This window comes from Candoia aspera, chromosome 5 (genome assembly GCF_035149785.1).
Source record: "Candoia aspera isolate rCanAsp1 chromosome 5, rCanAsp1.hap2, whole genome shotgun sequence".
Classification (NCBI taxonomy): domain Eukaryota; kingdom Metazoa; phylum Chordata; class Lepidosauria; order Squamata; family Boidae; genus Candoia; species Candoia aspera.
In genome coordinates this window covers 64,354,819-64,375,474 of record NC_086157.1, presented here as the reverse complement: position 1 = coordinate 64,375,474, position 20,656 = coordinate 64,354,819, and the positions used below count along the sequence as shown (strand labels likewise).

Below are 20,656 nucleotides of genomic sequence, written 5' to 3'. Positions count from 1 at the left end.
TGACAGCGGGTCTGTTCCGACGTTCCCAGCTCATCGCGAGGAGCTTTTTCTCAGCGGCCCCTTGAATTGCTTGCTTCTTCTGCTTCGTAGAACGTAAGAAATGCTTCACTATTGGTTTCGGTTCTTGTCAGTAAGGGCCGAATAGGCGGGCTACGAAAGAGTTGAAGTGGCCAATCAAAGGCGGGCTGGATCGCTTCGTCTGGGACAGTACGGCGCGTTTGGGCAGAAATGGCTGCAGCCGGTGACCAGAGCTCTCTTGTGCGATTCGTGTTTTCCATCCAGAGTTTGTGCTGGTATTTGGCATTTCCAGCTGTTTCTCTGTTTCCTCCGTTCGCTAGAGAGGCCTTAGTCCTCTTGGCAGGTGTAGGCTGACGGGAAAAAGGTTGCCAACTACCTCCCACGTCCGCCCCGAAATTGCCGGCTTTTTTGTTGTGCAAAATGCTGGGCATTATATTTGAAGCTGCCGCAGTAATAAGTTCAGTGTTAAAACTGACTAGTTGGTTGAAGGTGCTTATTAAGGTATTAGAATCCGATTACCTGCTTTCATCTTGCTCTTTTTAGTTATTGCTCAATAGGCAGATATTAGCTTTTTTTTTTCCTGGCATGGAGAAAGAAATTAACTCTTGCTCCTGAAAGTCGGAAAACTAGCCCATTCAAAGAGCTGTTGCCCCTGATTACAAAGAATGGGTTTTGTTTTTGGGTTTTTTTTACCTTTTCATTTTGCAAACACAAGGAAAATGGAGTGAAGTATATACAGAGACACTAAAACTGCTGTGTTTAAAGAAAACTTAAAATTCACTTTAGTAAAAGAAGCTGCTAATTTCATTTCCTAGGCTGTTACACATGATTGTTATTATGAACGTGGACAAAGAACAGATTCAATTAATGAGCGTCTCCAGGAAAAAAAAAATATGTAGAACTATTCTATAAATGGGACAGGACAGCGTTATTTTTCTTGAAATATCTGTATGAAAGTACAGATTCATTTACAAATGTATTTGTGTACCCATGCGTCCATAGATACCTTGATAAGATTTATTAACCTTCCCAGTGCTAAACAATCTTTAGCTTTTAATTTAAATATGTTGAGTCTGTGGCTTGATCCCATTTAATATACTCATAATTACACTTTTCTTTAAATTGCTATAGCTGTATTTAAAAAATTTGTTTAATCAGGAAGATTAGTATTCAAAAGCTACTATAGAGAGGTCCATGAATCTGTATTAAAATGAGAATATTTTCCAGAGTACTTTGTCACACAGCCTGCTTTGCACAAATATATGTAAAATGTTCAGCTGTAGTTCCCTTGAATAAATACTTTAAAAAGAAAGCAAACATGTAAATTTCATCCTTTCTTGTCTGATAATACAATACATTAATTGCTATTTATAGCTTTTAAACTATTATTGGAAAAAATCTGTTTCTTTTTTTAGGTCACAGTTTGATGTGAAATTAAAGCCTTGATCGCTATAATGGTAAAGAGGAGAACAAAAGGAAAAAATGTACCTGCAGATGTCTTACCAGATGTACAGGGTATGCTTAATATATATAAATAATATATTTAAGTTGCACTGCTGTGGGGAATAGGGAGATTTTACTTCCTTAGCAAAATGTTTAATGCCATTGTGAAGATGTTTATCCGACTAAGATTCAATTTCTGTAGAGTGAAACAGTATTTATGAGTAAACTTGTTTGTCTTAGCCCATATTAAAGGTATAATCCGATATGTTTTAGTAATCTAATTTTCAGGTAATTAGCATTAAATTAAGATACAATGGCCTAGAGACAGCAGTGGTCAGGATTGATAAGTGGTATAGCTAAGGGCCACTGACAAAGACATCACCAAGGTGAATGGATCAGATTTCTGAAGGGGGTTGGTTATTCTTTCTTTCCCTCTGTTTGTATGTGTGTGTCAAGTCTACATGGACCTTTTCATAACAAATTGTTGCAGGAAATTACATCTCAATTTCTCAGAAGTTTGCTACTCACAGCCAACTGGTCTTTGGTCATACCTTATGGATTCTAAATGTATTTTAAGTCCCTTTAACATTGATTCTTATTTTGTGTAAAATTTCTCAAAGGACCAGTATGCAAGCACCTTCGCAAAGGATTGGAACAAGGTTATCTGAGAAAAGTGTTGCAGGCTGTGGACTTGAACTCCTGCCAGGATTGCCGGATAGATGACAATGAGACACATGAAAAATCTGACGAGAGGGCAGAAGACAAACCATCAATATGGTTATGTTTAAAATGTGGCCATAGGGTATGTCCTTGTTACTATTACTAACCTTAGAAAATATATTGCAGATGCTGAATTAGGACTTAGTTTTATTCTTGTTGAAGACAATAATAGAAAAACTTCACAAGCATCACAACACATCCTCTACATGGTACAAAACTAAGCATAAATTTGAATGCACAATTATTTCCAGATTCAAAACAAGAAAACAGTAAATATGGCAGATGCATAATTTTGGATACTCTTTCAGTCAGTACTTTGTGACACCTCCTAGGACAGATATAATGGTTTCTGAATATTTCCTGTAGCCATTTAAATGTCTTTCACTACTTGCTTTTAATTTTGTTTTCACACTTGCAGAACTCTTCTAGCTCAAAAATATTCTTAGGCCTTCCTATGGGTACTGTATACGTGAACTTCCTCCCAGTTTAAATGGTTAAATGAAGGTTTCCTGCTTTGCTCAGGCAGCTGCTTGGAGAATGTTAAAAGACAGAACAGCAATCCCAAATTATTGTTGTGGAATTGTCCTCATCTAGCTAATAGAAGATCTAACAAATCAAACTGTTTTTAGGGTCATAGTAACAACTGTACAATAATAATAAAAAAAATTCAACTAATAGGGTGTCCAAACTTCCCATGCTCACTGTTTTTTTTCCCTTAATTTTGAATCTGTAAAGAACTGCGTATAAATAGTTTGCATTTAAATTACAGAAAGATGTCATCTTTAACCATTTTAGTTTCACCCTAACAAATATGTTACATTATACATGTATGTTAAACTGCCATGTGATATTACATTACAGGGCTGTGGCAGAAATTGTCAAGAGCAACATGCCCTAAAACACTATGAAACACCAAGATCAGAACCTCACTGTTTGGTTCTTAATGTGGAAAACTGGTGCGTCTGGTAAGTTTATGAAGTGTTTACCATCAGTTGGAATGAAGTGTATTTTCCTAAGACTATTGGAGTAACACACATGTTTAATAATCTGTTTGCATTTCAAAAATGTGTGAATTGTGTTCTGCTACAGTCTCATACTATTCTAGTTTGATGTAAGCCAAATTATTAATTATGTATTTCTGGGCTTTTTAAAATTAACCTAAATAGGTGCTACTTGTGTGATGATGAAATCCAGTACAATTCTTCTACTCGACTGGGCCAGTTTGTGGATTATATTAGAAAACAAACTTGTGCGAACATTCCAGTTACAGGTCAGTTCCTTGTAAGGTGTGCTAGCTGCATTATCCTCAAGAAAAACCATCTACAGGATCACTAAGAGTTAACACAAGCTTGATGGCATATGAGCATTCAGTTGCATTAAGTGATATTGGGAGTGCTTAAAACTTAAATCCATTGTAATGCAACTGATTTTAGAAATATAACTATTTTTAACTGAGGTTAAAACAAAGCAGGAATACCATCGTCTTCAGCGATTGGGAGGAAAGGAATTAATGAAAATTTGAGCTGTAATACTTGCATTTGAATTTATAGCAACTACTTTTAGGTAGAAGTTGAATTGTAAGTACTGTAGTCCTTCATGTCTCAGCAGTAATTGCATATTCCAAATTTGAAAGCTCCATATAATTTCTTGCCTTTATAAACTTTATTTATTTTTTGACTCAGGATGCTCAATTTTTTTTTTGTTTTATTTTTTGTGCCTTCAAGTCAGTGTTGACTCCTGGCAACTGCCTGGACTAGTCTATAGTTTTCTTGGCAATATTTCTTGGCAAATGGCTTCCTGCCTAAGGCAGGAATAGAATTCACAGTCTCCTGGTTTCTAGCCTTATGCCTTAATTGCTACACCAAACTGGCTCTCTTGTAATATTGACTGGCTGTATTTTATGTAATGTTTCCTCTCTCGTGGACTTGTTTTATTTTTGTTTCTGGTTTTAATTGGTTTGGTAGAATGTTTTAATTGTTGGTTTTATTGTACACACCCAGAGTCACTTCATCTGAGATGGGCAGCCATATAAATTTGACAAATAAATACATAAAGTAGATTATTACAATCTATATCCCATTCTCTGCCCACTCTCTGACCCAGATTTTTAAAACAATGGGAAAGATTATAATTGTTTTACATGTTTTCTAAATATTAATGTAGTCTGCTTTATTTATGCTTTTAAGTAGCATCATTGGGATATCGGATTGTTTTACTGGCATGCAGGAAATGTCCATCATTATTACCAGTTATTCATAATACTGTAGGGTAATAACTGTAGTATGTGCATACAGTATTAATATGTATGCAGTATTAATATACTAAAGTTTTTCTGTAATTAGATTTTTAAATGACAACAGTGTCTAGGATGGAACTGCTAATTGAAATCTGATGGACTTATTTGAAAATACTATTTTTTCTGTGATAGCTATAAGGTCTTAATGCTGAATGGTAAATGTATCAGCTTTGATTAGCTATCTATGAATCCAGTCACCTAGCCTGTTTTACAAGTAACTTAATTTCTGTGTTTTTGAGGAGTAACTACATATGTTTCATAGTACATGTTTTTGCTTTAAATAACATTTGCAATTGTTCTATTTTATCCTTGAGATGCTGAACAATTTTCATTGCATTTTGATTTAATGTATTATAAAAAAATATTTTTTTAGCTTCCAGAAATGAAGAAAACAAACCATTGGAAAATAAAAAACTTAAAGACCATAAAAATGAGGAAGAGAAGGAGAAGACGGAGATCTTGGTCAAAGACAATAAAAACCAATTAAATGGCAGTTCAGAAATAACTGTGAAAGGTCTCAGCAACCTGGGAAATACATGTTTTTTTAATGCTGTTTTGCAGGTATGATATAAATTAATCAATTTCCCAGAATTTTACTGTGTCATACCTTCTGATTGTACTGTTAAAACCTGAAATACCGCTACTTACTAGCTTTGTTTCCTAGCTAATTTTAATGTGGAAGTCTTTATCTTATAAAATTGCATTCCATATTCTTTTCAAATTTTAATTTTAGGAGTTCTTTTTAGGGCAGCACCCAGAGGGCTTTATTTGTGTGTGTTGGAATGGTTTATATGCATATATTTACTGATGAGGTAGCTTTTGAGAAACAACATGCAATCTTTGCTGGGTCATCTTTCATTTAACAATTCTAAATGTGTACCCCATTTTATATATAAAACCTGCTAATTTGAATATCTAATTCTTGTCACAAAATGTTTTATTCTAGTCTTTGTTTAGATGCTATTTAGCACCACCTGTAAATAGGCTAGCAATGTGGAAAAATGGTGAGCAAAACATACCTTTTACAGCAAATTCTGTCTGCTAATTTTACTTAATAAATTACAGTGTTGTAGCCTTTTGAACATAAATAAGATACATCTCTTTTGAGTTTTTAAATTTGCAATTAACTTTTTTCCCCTATAGAACCTATCACAGACATCAGTTCTGAGAGAGTTGCTGAAAGAAGTAAAAATGCCTGACTCAACAATTATACTTAAGCCACCAGAATTCTCAATAACGGTATGTAAGTTGCTGTTTGGGATGTGTTAAAACTAATGACAGATTTAAATTCTCTAAGCAAATGTTGCTGTTATTTCTTAGATAGCTTCTAAAATCAGAAAATAAACAGGGCATTGTGATCTTTCTTACAGTGCTAAGAAAGAAATTACAATAAAATTGATAAAAGTTGGCAGGTGTGACAGACCAGATGGAATGAAGCAAGGTTTATTTCTCTCCTTCGTCAAAAGCTTAGGTCTTTACTGCTCTTCTGAACAACAGCAGAGTGGAGACCATCTGGTTCTTGGGGGATCTCATTCCAGAGGGAAGGAACTGCTACAAAGACGGCATGCTTCCAGGGTACCAATAGACATTGTTTAATCAAAGGAACCTGGAGCACGTCAATCCTGCAAGATTGAAGTGGTTGGGCAGATACTAGGGAGACAGGCAGTCCCTCAACTAACCAGGCCCAATGCCATGTAGGGTTTTGGCATGCCCATCACTGCTCACTCTGCTTAATTCTGGACCAGTTGAAGCTTCTGGATGTTCTTCAAGGATAGTCCCATATAGAGTATGTTGCAGTAGTCAAGCTAGAGGTGATTAGGGCATGAGTGATGTCTGAATGGCTCCTGATCTAGGAAAGGGTCACCTGGTATACCAAATGAAGTTGTGCAAAGGCCTTGCTGGTCACAGCTGCCACCTGCTCTTCAAGCAGGAGCTGCAAGTCCAGGAAGACTCCCAGATTGCACACCAACTTTGAAGAGGGAAGTGCTACCCCATCCAAGGTCAAAGGTGGAATATTCCCAGGTCTGGGTGGCCTAAATACCCAGAATCACTCAGTCTTGGGAGGACTGAGTCAGAGACAATTACTCCCCATCCAAACCCGCGCAGCCCCCCTGCAGTGGAACAACCTTGACAGCCTCGCTTGGCTGGCCCAGGGTTGAAAGATATAAGTAGGTATCATCAGCCTCCTGATGATACCAAACCGCAAACATAAGCATAAAAATATAAACTCCGAACATAAGCAGCATAAAAGACTGCATAAAGTATGCATGTATTGATGGTACTCTTTTTATATGGTCTTTAGGAACCTTTGATAGTAATGCTTGATCCACCAAGACCTCTAACACTAGCGATGTGCCAGTTTTTGGCAGAAATGCAAGAGACAAAAAAAGGAACTGTGACCCCTAGAGAACTTTTCTCTCAGGTTTGTAAAAAGTGAGTATATTATTTATAAAATTATATTAATGTACTATTGAAAAAGAGATGTTTTGTGTAATTTTGAATCTATTTAATTTTAAACTGATCAGAATATGAAACTAGTAACTACAGTATTTATTAAGCATTAGAGCTGATTCAGACTGGAGAAAAGGGCTTGGATTGTTAATAAATTGTTTTGTTTTGTTTTTTCAATTGGCTTAAACCAATAACTGAATCTAATTCCACATGGGCTTCTTACCCAATTATTGCATAGACTGGGACCTTGAATTTTGTAAAAAAAATATTACATACTAAACCAGCATTATATCTGTTTAAGATGGATATCAGTAATTTATAAATTATTTATTGTACTGTAGTTTACATTACACTCACTAGCTCAGTGACAATTGTATTATAATTTTGATAGCATGCTAATTTATTTAATTTTTTATAATTTTTTCATTGATCAGCTAAATATTTGTGAAGTTATCAGCTGCTGTATAATCAGGTTTTTAGACAATTTCAAATATATAAAGTAGAGGCTTCAGTATTGTGCACATTTAATAAGGATTAAATGCATTTTAGAAATAAACATGCATAAAATTATATTGTGAATCTTTTTAAACAACCTTAATTTTTTTCTGACTGTCAGATTATATCACGAACAGTACCACGAAATAATCAGTTTCATAGCTTCTATAGTATTTGTTCTCATAACATCTTCTGAGTTATAACCCTGCCCCCACTTCCTAGAGATGTTAAATTCATGTGAGATGTTTTCTCTACCATATTTTTTTCCTTTTGTGTAATATTTATACAGAAAGCATTGTACTTTCCTTAACCTGTATCTGTGCATCTTTAAAAACAGAGCAACACGATTCAAAGGGTATCAGCAGCAGGACAGCCAGGAGTTGCTTCGGTATCTATTAGATGGGATGAGAACTGAAGAAATCCAGGTAGGTATAGTTCATGATGAATGGTTGTTGCAACTTTATCCTGAAAGTCACATTTGTAAAGTAGCTTAAAAAATACAAAGATTAAAAATCAGCAGCAGAAGAAAACTCTAAAATGGCTGGATAAAAATACTTGAGTCCCTTTCTAGTCAAAATTGTTGATTAACTATCCAATTTTCCCTCCATAGCAGTTTAATCTATAATATAGATCCCACCTCTGAAAAGCCAGAGTTGACTGATGTTGATCAGTTGCTGATGTTAAAGGTGTCCGGCATGGCCTATCTGGTCTGAAAGTCGGTGGCAGTCTGTACAGGAGTAGGTAACTTGGGCCTAAACTGGGGCTTTGAGCACAACTGTAACTAGCATTACTATTTCAACAGGAGGGATCAACTGCAACATTCTGGACCAGCTGTGATTTCCAGCGTTGCCCTACAAAGTTCCTTCAAAGGAGAAGCAGCAATTGGGTCCTGTGTGCGTGTGATTGTGTGTGTGTGTGAGAGAGAGAGAGAATCCAATACTGTACAGTATGTACTAATACTAAAACTAATATTTTCTATTTAGTAATAAGCTTATTTATTGAAGAATAGTGTTTCTATTCAATAGTTAAAACTATGGTACTAAAAAATACCTTGTTATACTTATTTCTAGAGAATGAGTGCTGCAATTTTTAGCGCACTAAATAATTCTGACAAAGAAAATGAAGAGTTGAAAAAAGAAGTTAAAGGTAAGTCAGCCCTATCTTAGTGGAAGGGGAAGCTCTGGCTTCACTTCTGAGGATGAAGTGAATGTGTCCCTGTCCTTGAAAGGGGAAATGAAAGTTTTAAAATTGGTGTTCATTTAAGTAGTATTATAATGTATAGAGTTGTTAGTTAATATTCAGCTAGCATAATTTAGGGTTAGGCTTCCTCTACCCCAGCAATACTTTATGTTCAGCCTCAATGTATACCTGCCTGTAGATTATCTGTTTTGATTTCAGCATTTACGTTATGTGTTGATATACTTGCCGATTTCGAGGTCTTCTCCTGAGCTTTATCTCTGCAAATAATATTTATTTAATTAATTTTTATCCCACCTTTATTATTTGTGTTTATTATACAGCAAGATCAGAGTTGCAAAAGTAATTGATCTACAATATGACGTTTGTCAATTGTTTGTTGTTTTATTTGTCTTTTGTCAGTTTCATTTGATTAAATGGCAAACTAAAGCTCTCCTTTGGTATATATGTATACAGGTAGTCTTTATTTAGTGGCCACAATTGGGACTGGCAACTCTGTTGCTAAGTGAAGCAGTTTCTAATTGGGAAATCATGTGACCATGACTGTTCTTTCTTTTTTCCATTCCGCTACCCTTTGCAATGCTCACCCCAGGGGTGCTGGGATCAAAACTGAAAAGACTAATCAGTTTCACACCTTCCCTTTTGTTTGTCTCCTAACCACTCTCCCTGCCCCATGCTCACTCCAGTGCTGGGATAATTAACAAGAAGGGAATTAATCTCTTCGCTGTGCAAAAGGGGGAGGGGGGAAACAGGTCAGGCACAGAAGAGATTGCCTACAGAACTTGCTTGTTTTTCTCCCCCTGCCCCCACAGAGCAGAGAGATTAGAGAGGAAGAAATTACAAGAGAATAAGCAGGAACACAGAGGAAATACACCAGACTGTTTGCATAGGGCACTTGTGGCTGCAGGTGCCAGTGCATTGCCTTCAATGTATGTTCCCATTGTGTGCCTGCTTACTCTCTTGTAATCCCATCCTCTCCGATCTCTACTCTGCAAGGGGCGGGGGGAGAAAAACAACAGGTCAGGTGCAGGACAATGAGTACTGACTGTAATGGCAATCGCATGACTGAGGGACAGCACTGTTGTAACTTCGAATAATGAGGCAGTGGTAAATGAGGACTTCCTGTGTTAGATATGTTGGATCTTAAGAATCAGGTTTCTAGATTTCTTCACATTGTGGTTTTTGGTGTTTTTTTTCCCTTAAGCAGCAGTCTCTATATCACATAAAAAATTGAAAGGATTTTCAAAAGGGGCTATTCTTTTTTAAAAAAACAATTCTTTAGGTATAGCCAACTCCCTAAAATATCTCTGGATTGAGAGTGACAAAACAAAGACAGCATATTTAAAAATATAGGAGCATCCTACTGATACGTTGGACCATAATCCTATAAGGCCTGGGCAATGTTGCCAAAGGAATTGTAAACCTATACATTTTAGGGTGCCAATTGAGAAGAAAAAAGTGATTAGAAGCTATTTTATTCTGTTCATTTCTTCAAAGGTACAATACTTACATTTTGTTTGCTGTATATATGTATACATTTTTTCTATCCAGTGTAGCAGCATAATTGGTTAAATTAAGATTAAAATGTATATTGTTGATATATTGTCTTTTATTTTAGAATATGAAAAGAAAAAACTAATGCATAATTTTGTGGACCGCACATTTGGTGGAGAATTAACAAGTACAATCATGTGTGAAGAGTGCCAAACAGTAAGTTGTGTGTGTGTGTATGTGTGTGTGTGTAAAGCTAAGTTTGGGGGCCAGGCTGATATCAGCAGTCTGGATTTTCCCAAATTATCTTCATTTCCATCTGACAGGGTTCAGCATTGTGCTACACTATAATGTGACTTGTTGGTGTCATTTAGTATGTTGTGTTAATAAAGACTAAACAATGTTTGTGTAAGTTTAGCCAATCATGGCTTATTCAGCACGATTAAATAATGCAAAACATAAATATACCTGTTTCCTAAAGTTCTGCCCAGGCACAAGTTTAAAAACTTGGAAGCTGTAGTAATTGCTGAATAAGACTTTCCCATGACAGACAGAAAAGAAATAAAGTATGACAAAACATATACAAATGCAGTATATTGGAGAATTCTCTTTGAAAAGAATTCAAGTGTATCTTTTCAAGTGATTACAGTATATTTAATGTGAAATATCCATGTTTCTATATATCCATGCCCCAGCTGTTAAATTTGTATACTGCTTCCTGGCTTCCTTTGTTCATATTTGTTATTTATTCGTTTAGTCGCTTCTGACTCTTCGTGATTTCATGGACCAGCCCACGCCAGAGCTTCCTGTCAGTCGCCAACACCCCCAGCTCCCCCAGGGACAAGTCCGTCACCTCTAGAATATCATCCATCCATCTTGCCCTTGGTCGGCCCCTCTTCCTTTTGCCTTCCACTCTCCCTAGCATCAGCATCTTCTCCAGGGTGTCCTGTCTTCTCATTGTGTGGCCAAAGTATTTCAGTTTTGCCTTTAATATCATTCCCTCAAGTGAGCAGTCAGGCTTTATTTCCTGGAGGATGGACTGGTTTGATCTTCTTGCAGTCCAAGGCACTTTCAGAATTTTCCTCCAACACCACAGTTCCAAAGCATCGATCTTCCTTCTCTCAGCCTTACTTATGGTCCAGCTCTCACAGCCATATGTTAATACGGGGAACACCATTGCTTTAACTATGCGGGCCTTTGTTGTCAGTGTGATGTCTCTGCTCTTAACTATTTTATCGAGATTTGTCATTGCTCTTCTCCCAAGGATTAAGCGTCTTCTGATTTCCTGACTGCAGTCAGCATCTGCAGTAATCCTTGCACCTAGAAATACAAAGTCTTTCACTGCTTCTACATTTTCTCCCTCTATTTGCCAGTTATCAATCAAGCTGGTTGCCATAATCTTGGTTTTTTTGAGGTTTAGCTGCAAGCCAGCTTTTGCACTTTCTTCTTTTACCATCATCATAAGGCTCCTCAGTTCCTCTTCGCTTTCAGCCAACAAAGTGGTATCATCTGCATATCTGAGATTGTTAATGTTTCTTCCAGAGATTTTAACTCCAGCCTTGGATTCCTCAAGCCCAGCTTCTCGCATGATGTGTTCTGCATACAAGTTGAATAGGTAGGGTGAGAATATACAGCCCTGCCGTACTCCTTTCCCAATCTTAAACCAGTCCGTTGTTCCGTGGTGTGTTCTTACTGTTGCTACTTGGTTGTTATACAAATTCTTCAGGAGGCTTACAAGATGACTTGGTATCCCCATACCACTAAGAACTTGCCACAATTTGTTATGGTCCACACAGTCAAAGGCTTTAGAATAGTCAATAAAACAGAAATAGATGTTTTTCTGAAACTCCCTGGCTTTTTCCATTATCCAGCAGATATTGGCAATTTGGTCTCTAGTTCCTCTGCCTTTTCTAAACCCAGCTTGTACATCTGGCAATTCTCACTCCATGAATTGCTGAAGTCTACCTTGCAGGATCTTGAGCATTAACTTACTAGCATGTGAAATGAGTGCCACTGTTCGATAGTTTGAGCATTCTTTAGTGTTCCCCTTTTTTTGTATGGGGATATAAGTTGATTTTTTCCAATCTGATGGCCATTCTTGTGTTTTCCAAATTTGCTGGCATATAGCATGCATTACCTTGACAGCATCATCTTGCAAGATTTTGAACAGTTCAGCTGGGATGCCGTCGTCTCCTGCTGCCTTGTTATTAGCAATGCTTCTTAAGGCCCACTCAACCTCACTCTTCAGGATGTCTGGCTCTAGCTCACTGACCACACCGTCAAAGCTATCCCCGATATTGTTATCCTTCCTATACAGGTCTTCTGTACATTCTTGCCACCTTTTCTTGATCTCTTCTTCTTCTGTTAGGTCCTTGCCATCTTTGTTTTTGATCATACCCATTTTTGCCTGGAATTTACCGCCAATGTTTCTAATTTTCTGGAAGAGGTCTCTTGTCCTTCCTATTCTGTTGTCTTCTTCCACTTCCGTGCATTGCTTGTTGAAAAATAATTCCTTATCTCTTCTGGCTAACCTCTGGAATTTTGCATTTAATTGGGCATATCTCCCCCTATCACTGTTGCCTTTTGCTTTCCTTCTTTCTTGGGCTACTTCTAGTGTCTCAGCAGACAGCCATTTTGCCTTCTTGGTTTTCTCTTTCTTTGGGATGTATTTTGTTGCCGCCTCCTGAACAATGCTGCGAACTTCTGTCCAGAGTTCTTCCGGGACCCTATCCACTAAGTCAAGTCCCTTAAATCTATTCTTCACCTCCACTGCATATTCCTTAGGAATATTAGTGAGCTCATATCTAGCTGATCTGTGGGTCTTCCCTAATCTCTTTAGTCTGATCCTAAATTGTGCAAGAAGAAGTTCGTGATCTGAACTACAGTCAGCTCCAGGTCTTGTTTTTACCGACTGTACAGATGTCCTCCACCTTTGGCTGCAAAAGATGTAGTCAATCTGATTTCGGTGTTGTCCATCTGGTGAAGTCCATGTTTAAAGCCGTCTCTTCAGTTGTTGGAAGAGAGTGTTTGTTATGCAGAGTGAGTTGTCTTGGCAAAATTCTATCAGCCTATGTCCTGCTTCGTTTTGTTCTCCCAGGCCATACTTACCTGTAATTCCAGGTGTCATTTGACTGCCCACCTTAGCATTCCAGTCTCCTGTGATGAAAATAACATCTCTTTTAGGCATGTTGTCCAGTAGGTGCTGCAGATCCTCATAGAACTGGTCTACTTCAGCTTCTTCAGCATCTGTGGTTGGGGCGTATATTTGGATCACTGTGATGTTAGATGGCTTGCCCTGAATTCGAATTGAGATCATTCTGTCGTTTTTTGGATTGTATCCAAGCACTGCTTTAGCCACTTTACGATTAATTATGAATGCTACTCCATTTCTTCTGTGGTCCTCTTGTCCACAGTAGTAGATCTGGTGGTCATTTGATGTGAAGTGGCCCATTCCAGTCCATTTCAGTTCACTGACGCCCAAAATGTCTATCTTTAATCTTGACATCTCGCCAGTAACCACATCCAATTTGCCCTGGCTCATAGATCTTACATTCCAGGTTCCAGTGGTGTGTTGATCCTTAGAATATCGGATTCGCCGTTCACCACCAGCACCGTCGGCTGCTAGCCGTCCTTTCGGCTTTGAGCTAGTTGCGTCATCATGTCTGGGGCTAGTTGAACTCATCCTCTGTTCCCCCCAGTAGCATTTTGACCATCTTCCGACCTGGGGGTCTCATCTTCCGATGGTATACCGACATATCTCTGGTTGTACTGATCCATTTAGTTTTCACGGCAAGAATACTGGGATGGGTTGCCATTACCTTCCCCAGGGATCGCATTTAGTCTGGCCTCTCTGTCATGACCTTCCTGTCTTGGGTGGCCCTTCACGGTTTAGCTCATGGCATATAGTTCATATAGGTTCATTAAAAGATGCTGCCTAATTTTTTTTAAAAAGGTTTATTTGATTTATGCTCTTCCTTTTTACTAAAAGAATATACTCAAGATGGCTAACAAAAATATAAAAACAAATTTATAAACATAACAAACATTAAACATTATGCAATCATACCTCTTTAGAAATACATTTTTAAAAATGCACATTTTTTTCTCTTTAGCACAGAGCTAAAGAGATCAACAGGTTTGCCAGTAACTATATCCATAGATGAAAGCTTACATGTGATACTAAAATTGTAGTCACCTTCCACACTGCAGTTATGCTGAAAAGCCATCTTATTCTGTATTTGTAAAAATCAGAATAAATATAAATGAAATATATTACATTATAACAAATGTCCTAATGTTGCATTTTAGTGCAGATTTTCAGATTTCATTCCTTATCTCTCATTAGGTTTGTGGGCACTTATCTCTGTTTTTGAATCTTTCTCATAAACATTTTCTTTATTTCAGTTATGACAGTTAAATTAATTTAATTTCACTTACCTTAGTTCCAATGTCAGTCTCTGGAGGCAATATGAATACAATTTTATTTTTCTTTTATAATGGGTAAAATGTTTTTTTCAGGTTTCTTTGGTACATGAACCATTCCTTGATTTATCACTCCCTGTCTTAAATGATCAGGTAAGCAAAAGTTTACTTTTAGATGATAAAATTCAGAATTTATTATCAAGACACTGAAAGCATGGTGTAAATGACCAATTCTCTCCATCTAAAATAGTCAAATGCAGTATTTTGCCTATTTTGTGAGCAGCCGTCATGATACAGTATTAGTAAATTAGCTCCTTGAGGAAAAAATATTCTAGCAAATATTATTTTAAGATTCCATTGGTTCAAAGAAGAGTTTTAGAATTCTTAAAGGACAGTTGCTGGCTTTTCTTTCCACTAAGGAAAGGCTTTGTCCCTCAAGTAATGTGAGAATCCTCAAACTTCAGAAGTTGTTTTTCAAGTAACTGCTGTAGGAGGAAGTCTCAAAATTTGTTATTCAAAGCATATTTTCATTAACAGACAAAAGAAAAGTTATGTAAGACTCGTCAAGAAAGGCTTGTCTCTTGTGTGCAGATTTTGATGGATCAAGGAAAATTCAAGTTCTCAGGAAACCACACTGAACAATAACCAACAGAATATTGACTGTTTTTCTTCCATGTTCTTTTGATAACACTCAGAAATCTATATTAAAATATAATATAGTGGAACCGACTTTGTATCCTCTCTAACCTATTCATAATTATCTTTTTTAAGAGTGTCAAGAAAAAAACAAATGAAAATAATGTTAAAAAAATAAAGGAAAAAGAAATAGACAGTTATGAAGAAAACATAGAAAATGAATGTTATGTGAAAGAAAGAGATGAAATTCCTGGTACAAGTAAGCATCTACAGAAGAAGGCAAAGAAAATGGCCAGAAAGCAAGCAAAGGTTAGTAATAATGAGGACAGGAAGGTATAAAACAATCCAGGACACACATGCCTTAAAGATGGTTTGTAGTGGGCAAACTGAAGTGAGCCTTTTCCATATTCTGATTTGGATGACCACTAGAGAAGTGACATTCTTCATGTTGCTATATTTGAATGTCATTTACATATATGTTATAGCTTTCTTCGCTGAGAAATTTGAAGTCTATAAGGAGACAGTAACATGCAAATGCAAAGAGGATATGTGAGAACTTCTGCTTATTTATAGTAACATCAGACTGTTTCGCTTTAAGTCTGGATGCAGACATATTGCTTGTAACACATATGTTAACTCTATAACTCATACATTAGCTCAATTTATTCCAATTTTATAAACAATGAACAATAGTGCTTAAATATTTTCAGCATACATTACTATTAACTATTCTTTTGATATGTTTGATTTCTTATGCATTTCATTTGGCAGAATCAACGCCATCAGCAGAAATTTCAGGAAAAAGTTATTCATCTAACAGATAGTGCTGTCACTGAAAAAACTGAAGCTGATCATGATTGCAATGAACAAATAATAGAAAGTAACTCTGAGATAACTTGTTTGAAACTAGGAGAGGAAGAGTCATTAAATGCAAGTGAAGAGCACTGTGCGGATAAAAAATGTATAAATGCGCAAGAAAGCACAATTCAAGTACAGATTGCAGGAAAACACAGTGAAAATGCAGACAGTTGCGACCAAGAAGCAAACAATGAAGTCACTTTGGGTGTTTCTGCAAAAGACTTTGTTCCCTCTATACAATGTGCCAATAAATTTGATGATCTGACTCTTAAGGAGGATAAGGATGAGGAAGATGAGGATATTATCAGTGACTTCAGCAAATTATTCCTGGAGGAAGAACCTGGTGATGATACAGATAGTTTGAATGAATTTTATGATTTTGAAACACAAATATATGAAGTAGTAAATGAAGATCCAGAAACCGCATTTTGTACTCTTGCAGACAGGGATACTATGAACATAGAAGAAAATTCAATTCTTCATTGTTTGTATCAGTTTACTCATATTGAGAAACTTTGTGAGAAGAACAAACTGCTTTGTGAAGTCTGCGCGCACAACCAACTTTGTGGAATGAAGACTAATGGAATAAGTATGTCAAATTGTTCCTTTTTGAAGGAACACAACTTATTTTTCTTATCAAGTCATTGAGTAAGAGCAATTACTTGTTTTAATGGAACTAGGTAGGAAGTAGTATATGTATGTCCCAATTTTATAGAAGGATAAGAAGTTATGTCCCATGGTCAGAAGTTTCCCTAAAAAAAAATTAGTTGCCAACTTGTAGTGAATATGTTTTTGGCTTGAATATAACTTTGAAAACCCTGAGGTCTGTATGGCAAGACTGAGTGGAATTAATAGTATAAATGTTTATGATACTATTTTTCATATTTTTGTTGGCTCAGTAGAAGGAAGTAGGCTTCCAGCAGCACAGATAGAACTGCTGATACTATGAGGATATGTCTTTTTGTTTTTGCCAAGTTTTTCAGGTACAAAATAATGTTCTGCATTATAGATGCGTAGTATTTTTTACTTCTGTATGCCCCGTTTTGAGTTGAAAACAATTATTCCACACATGGTATGGGCTGTTTGACTATTTAAAAAGTGTTTTAAGCTTGAAACGGGGATTTTCAAACTTGGAGACCTACCAAAGTGATTGAAACAAGCAGTTTGAATTCAAAAAGTCTAACTCACCATTACTCTGTATAATATGAAGCAAAAAAGTAGATCCTAAACACATTTCTCTGAGAGATATATTCAAATATGAGGAGGAGAACATTGAAGAAAACAACAAAACAGGGTGGCTGTGGGGCTTGCAGATCTATGCCTGATAACATATCTTGATTTATTTTAAGATTTACAAATGTATACATAATATTTTTGAACTTACTTTGGAATTACAAGCAAAATCCTACATTTACCATAAATGTCAAAGAAAATGGCATAAATACTCTTGCTTGAAGAGCACTCTTAGCAGATGATTCAGTCTAGGCAAATACAAGTATTTCGTTGGATTTTGTAAAGCGTGAGGATTTGCTTTGTCCTTCCCATAGAAATCAGTGAATCTGGTTTGTTCAATGTTCAGGTGGACTATGCTTGAAATAGAAAATTATGAGATCTCATTGTACTAGTGAACCAAAACAATTTTATAAGAGGTAATATTCATGAATATCTGCTAAGTCATGATCTGTTTTTCCTTTCTTTTCCAGATGCCAAAAAATATGTATATACAAATGCCAAAAAACAAATGCTTATTTCTCTCGCTCCTCCAATTTTAACCCTTCATTTAAAAAGATTTCAACAGGTATAATTAATGACTTAAGTAAGTTCAATTATCTTAGCTTAATACTGCTTCCTAGGAAGTGATTAAGAGAGACATCAATACATTGGACATTCTTGTTTATTCCCATATGATATTTATATTTAAGCCTTAAAATAACTTGTATTTATTACTAGACCTCTTGCCTTTAAAAACAAAGTTTTTTCCCCCGATCTTCAAGAATACTTGTTTCTGTAATCTTAAATTGGGTAGGCAGCTGAGTGGACTACAAATTCCACAGAGCCTTGACATTAGCAATGCTGGCTGGAAATACTGGGAGTCACCCTGTGGACAGCATAAGCTTCTTCCTGAGCTGTGTCTTACTTTGTGTTTTCTGGTTCCCTCCGAGGCTGGATATAATCTCCAAAAAGTAAACAAGCACATAACATTTCCTGAAGTTATAGATTTGGCTCCTTTCTGCTCAATTAAGTGCAAGGTAAATAATAATCTTATACTATTTCCATTACTCAGTTTGACAGCTGTATCACATGTTACAGTCCGCAGCAGGTAGCAAAATGTAGCCTTTCAATGAAGCAGCTAAGCAGGATAAGTCCTGTTTAGTATTTGAATGATAGACCACCATGAAATCCCAGGACTATCAGCTAGACTGAGAAGTTAAAAAAAACTTCCTGGAAGAAGGAAATGGCAAACCTGCAATGACCAGCCTGCTCGAGCATTCGCTCAATGACAGTCTAGAGACTTGTGCTCAATGAACTGTTTAATAAAGCCAAGTGTTCTGATACGAGGAAGAAGTTGTAAATGCCCTTTTCCTGCGCAGTCTGCAGTTTAAAAGCACAAATCTCTATTCCCCCCCCCCCACACACACACACTTAGGTATGCACCCCTCCCTGGTACTAGCAGATGGCTTGAATGGTTACTGCCTGTTGACTTTGGCAAGGGCCATCTAACCCAAACAATATATTTCACACTCCAATCTCATTTCTCCTTCTTGCTGGCAACTCAGTCTGCTTACATGGGTTTCTGGATACCTTCAAAATGGCAGCGAGTTCGATCAGATGTTAGATTGACATTTGGGTGAGGAGTCTGACAAAACCACTAATACATTATTGCCAAGTAAACTACAGCAATGGTAGAGCCTGATTCAAGGGAGTATTTACTTTTTATCACTTACTAAAAGTTAGTCTGTACTCATGAAATTATGTGTACCTCCCATAAACGTGATATGAACATGTTAAAATGGAGACTTAGGACTTGATTACAGTTGCAAAAATGTACTGTTTTTAATATTCAGGTCCAGCTTGTTACAGTATTACATCCTGTGCTGCTTTGTGACTCCAGAATTGGATTATAAATACATTTCATAATGAGAAACTAACTCCTATTTCTGAAGTTGAGTTTCTGAATACAATGTTTCCTTGACTGTTAGAAAGGAGGAAGGAAGGGATTTTGTTCTTTCATCTTGAAGATGTTCTGGTTCCCCAGATTAGTATAGTTGTATACAAACTTATTTGATGAAAGGTACCCAAATCTTTGCATGCAACTCTAGCATTAACCTAGGCTGACTTCCAAAAGTTTTTACAGACTAACAGACTATTTCTTTGCTTCCAAAAAGTTCCAAAAATTTTAATATCACTCTTGACAAATTTGATATGCTATTTCCATAGACATCTGTGATTCTGACTTCAGTTACCTTTTTTTTCCTATTGTTTCTATTAAGATCAAGTACTTTTTTTTGGCTTTTCCTCCCTCTCTTCAGGTAATCTTATACAATATCTGGTTTTCTACACTCCTTAGCTGTGGTGACATTCTGTTCTACCTTTTTACTAGAACTTTCTGCTTCAAATGTGGTATCAACTGTTGCCACTGAGGTGCTTTGTCAAAATCTCAAGATTAGTATGTTCAAGATCAAACTTCTCATTTCAAGTTCAACAGCCATTGCCATTATATTGTTCACTTAAGTATCCTACCCTATCCAGAATTCTCCCAGCATGTTTATACTTCAGTTATGTAAAGTTATTTTGCTTTATCTGTCACAACGAATATGCTTTGCATTCTTTCATGCCCAACAATACTAGCTTGCCTTTATATTCCTTTTACTAAAATACACACCTTTTAAAGGGTTTCCAAATTAAGAAACTTATGAAGGTAAAGTGGAACTATTTTATTTTTTGCTAATAAGTAACATCAAGACTTTTAATATTCTTGAGCTATGTTCCTTTTACAGAGTATGAGAGAGGGGACTTCAGAAGTATTGTACTCCTTATATGGTATTGTGGAACATAGTGGCACTATGAGATCTGGTCATTACACTGCTTACGTGAAGACAAGAACTGCTACCAGCCAACTTTCTGATCTTGTACATGGCAAGATTCAACAACGTAAGTAGAAGCAATCTACGCTGGAAAATTAATATGAAATTAATTTCTAGAGCCAATTGGAAAGTAATAAGGAAAATTTGCTTTTTTTTTTTTTAATTTTCAGCTTCAAAATCTGAGTCACCCAGAAGACAGTGGTTTCATGTAAGTGACACTCATGTGCAAGCAGTATCCATATCTAGGGTCCTGAAGTCACAAGCATATCTTCTCTTCTACGAAAGAATATTGTAAATTGGAAGAATTCCAACCAAGGAAAGCTTCACCAAACTTTATCATATTCAGTTTATTTTCTTGAATCCAAATTTAAACATAACTTTTTCCTTTTAAATAAATATATATGTAAATGTAGCTCTGTTTGATTAATACCTCACCTGATGCACTGAATTTGTATGATAAGAGGGTATGTTCCTTGATCTATGAACTCAGATCTTTATCGTAAACTTTTTTTTTTTAAAAGTCCTAAAATATGCAAGAACATGG

The 20,656-nt window shown here is 36.4% G+C and overlaps 1 protein-coding gene across 1 annotated transcript; it reads left to right on the top strand.

Moving 5' to 3' along the window:
- Positions 1 to 5: 5 nt before the first annotated feature.
- USP16 (ubiquitin specific peptidase 16) lies at positions 6 to 20,625 on the top strand. The gene is made up of 18 exons (XM_063305447.1): positions 6 to 93; positions 1,434 to 1,533; positions 2,082 to 2,263; positions 3,043 to 3,146; positions 3,348 to 3,451; positions 4,851 to 5,038; positions 5,621 to 5,716; positions 6,780 to 6,910; positions 7,761 to 7,848; positions 8,494 to 8,569; positions 10,239 to 10,330; positions 14,630 to 14,686; positions 15,305 to 15,478; positions 15,941 to 16,616; positions 17,731 to 17,825; positions 18,190 to 18,276; positions 20,026 to 20,179; positions 20,283 to 20,625. Exons 2-18 carry the CDS (start codon positions 1,473 to 1,475, stop codon positions 20,405 to 20,407), a joined length of 2,490 nt encoding a protein of 829 aa, XP_063161517.1. The 5' UTR covers positions 6 to 93; positions 1,434 to 1,472; the 3' UTR covers positions 20,408 to 20,625.
- The last annotated feature ends 31 nt before the right edge of the window (positions 20,626 to 20,656 follow it).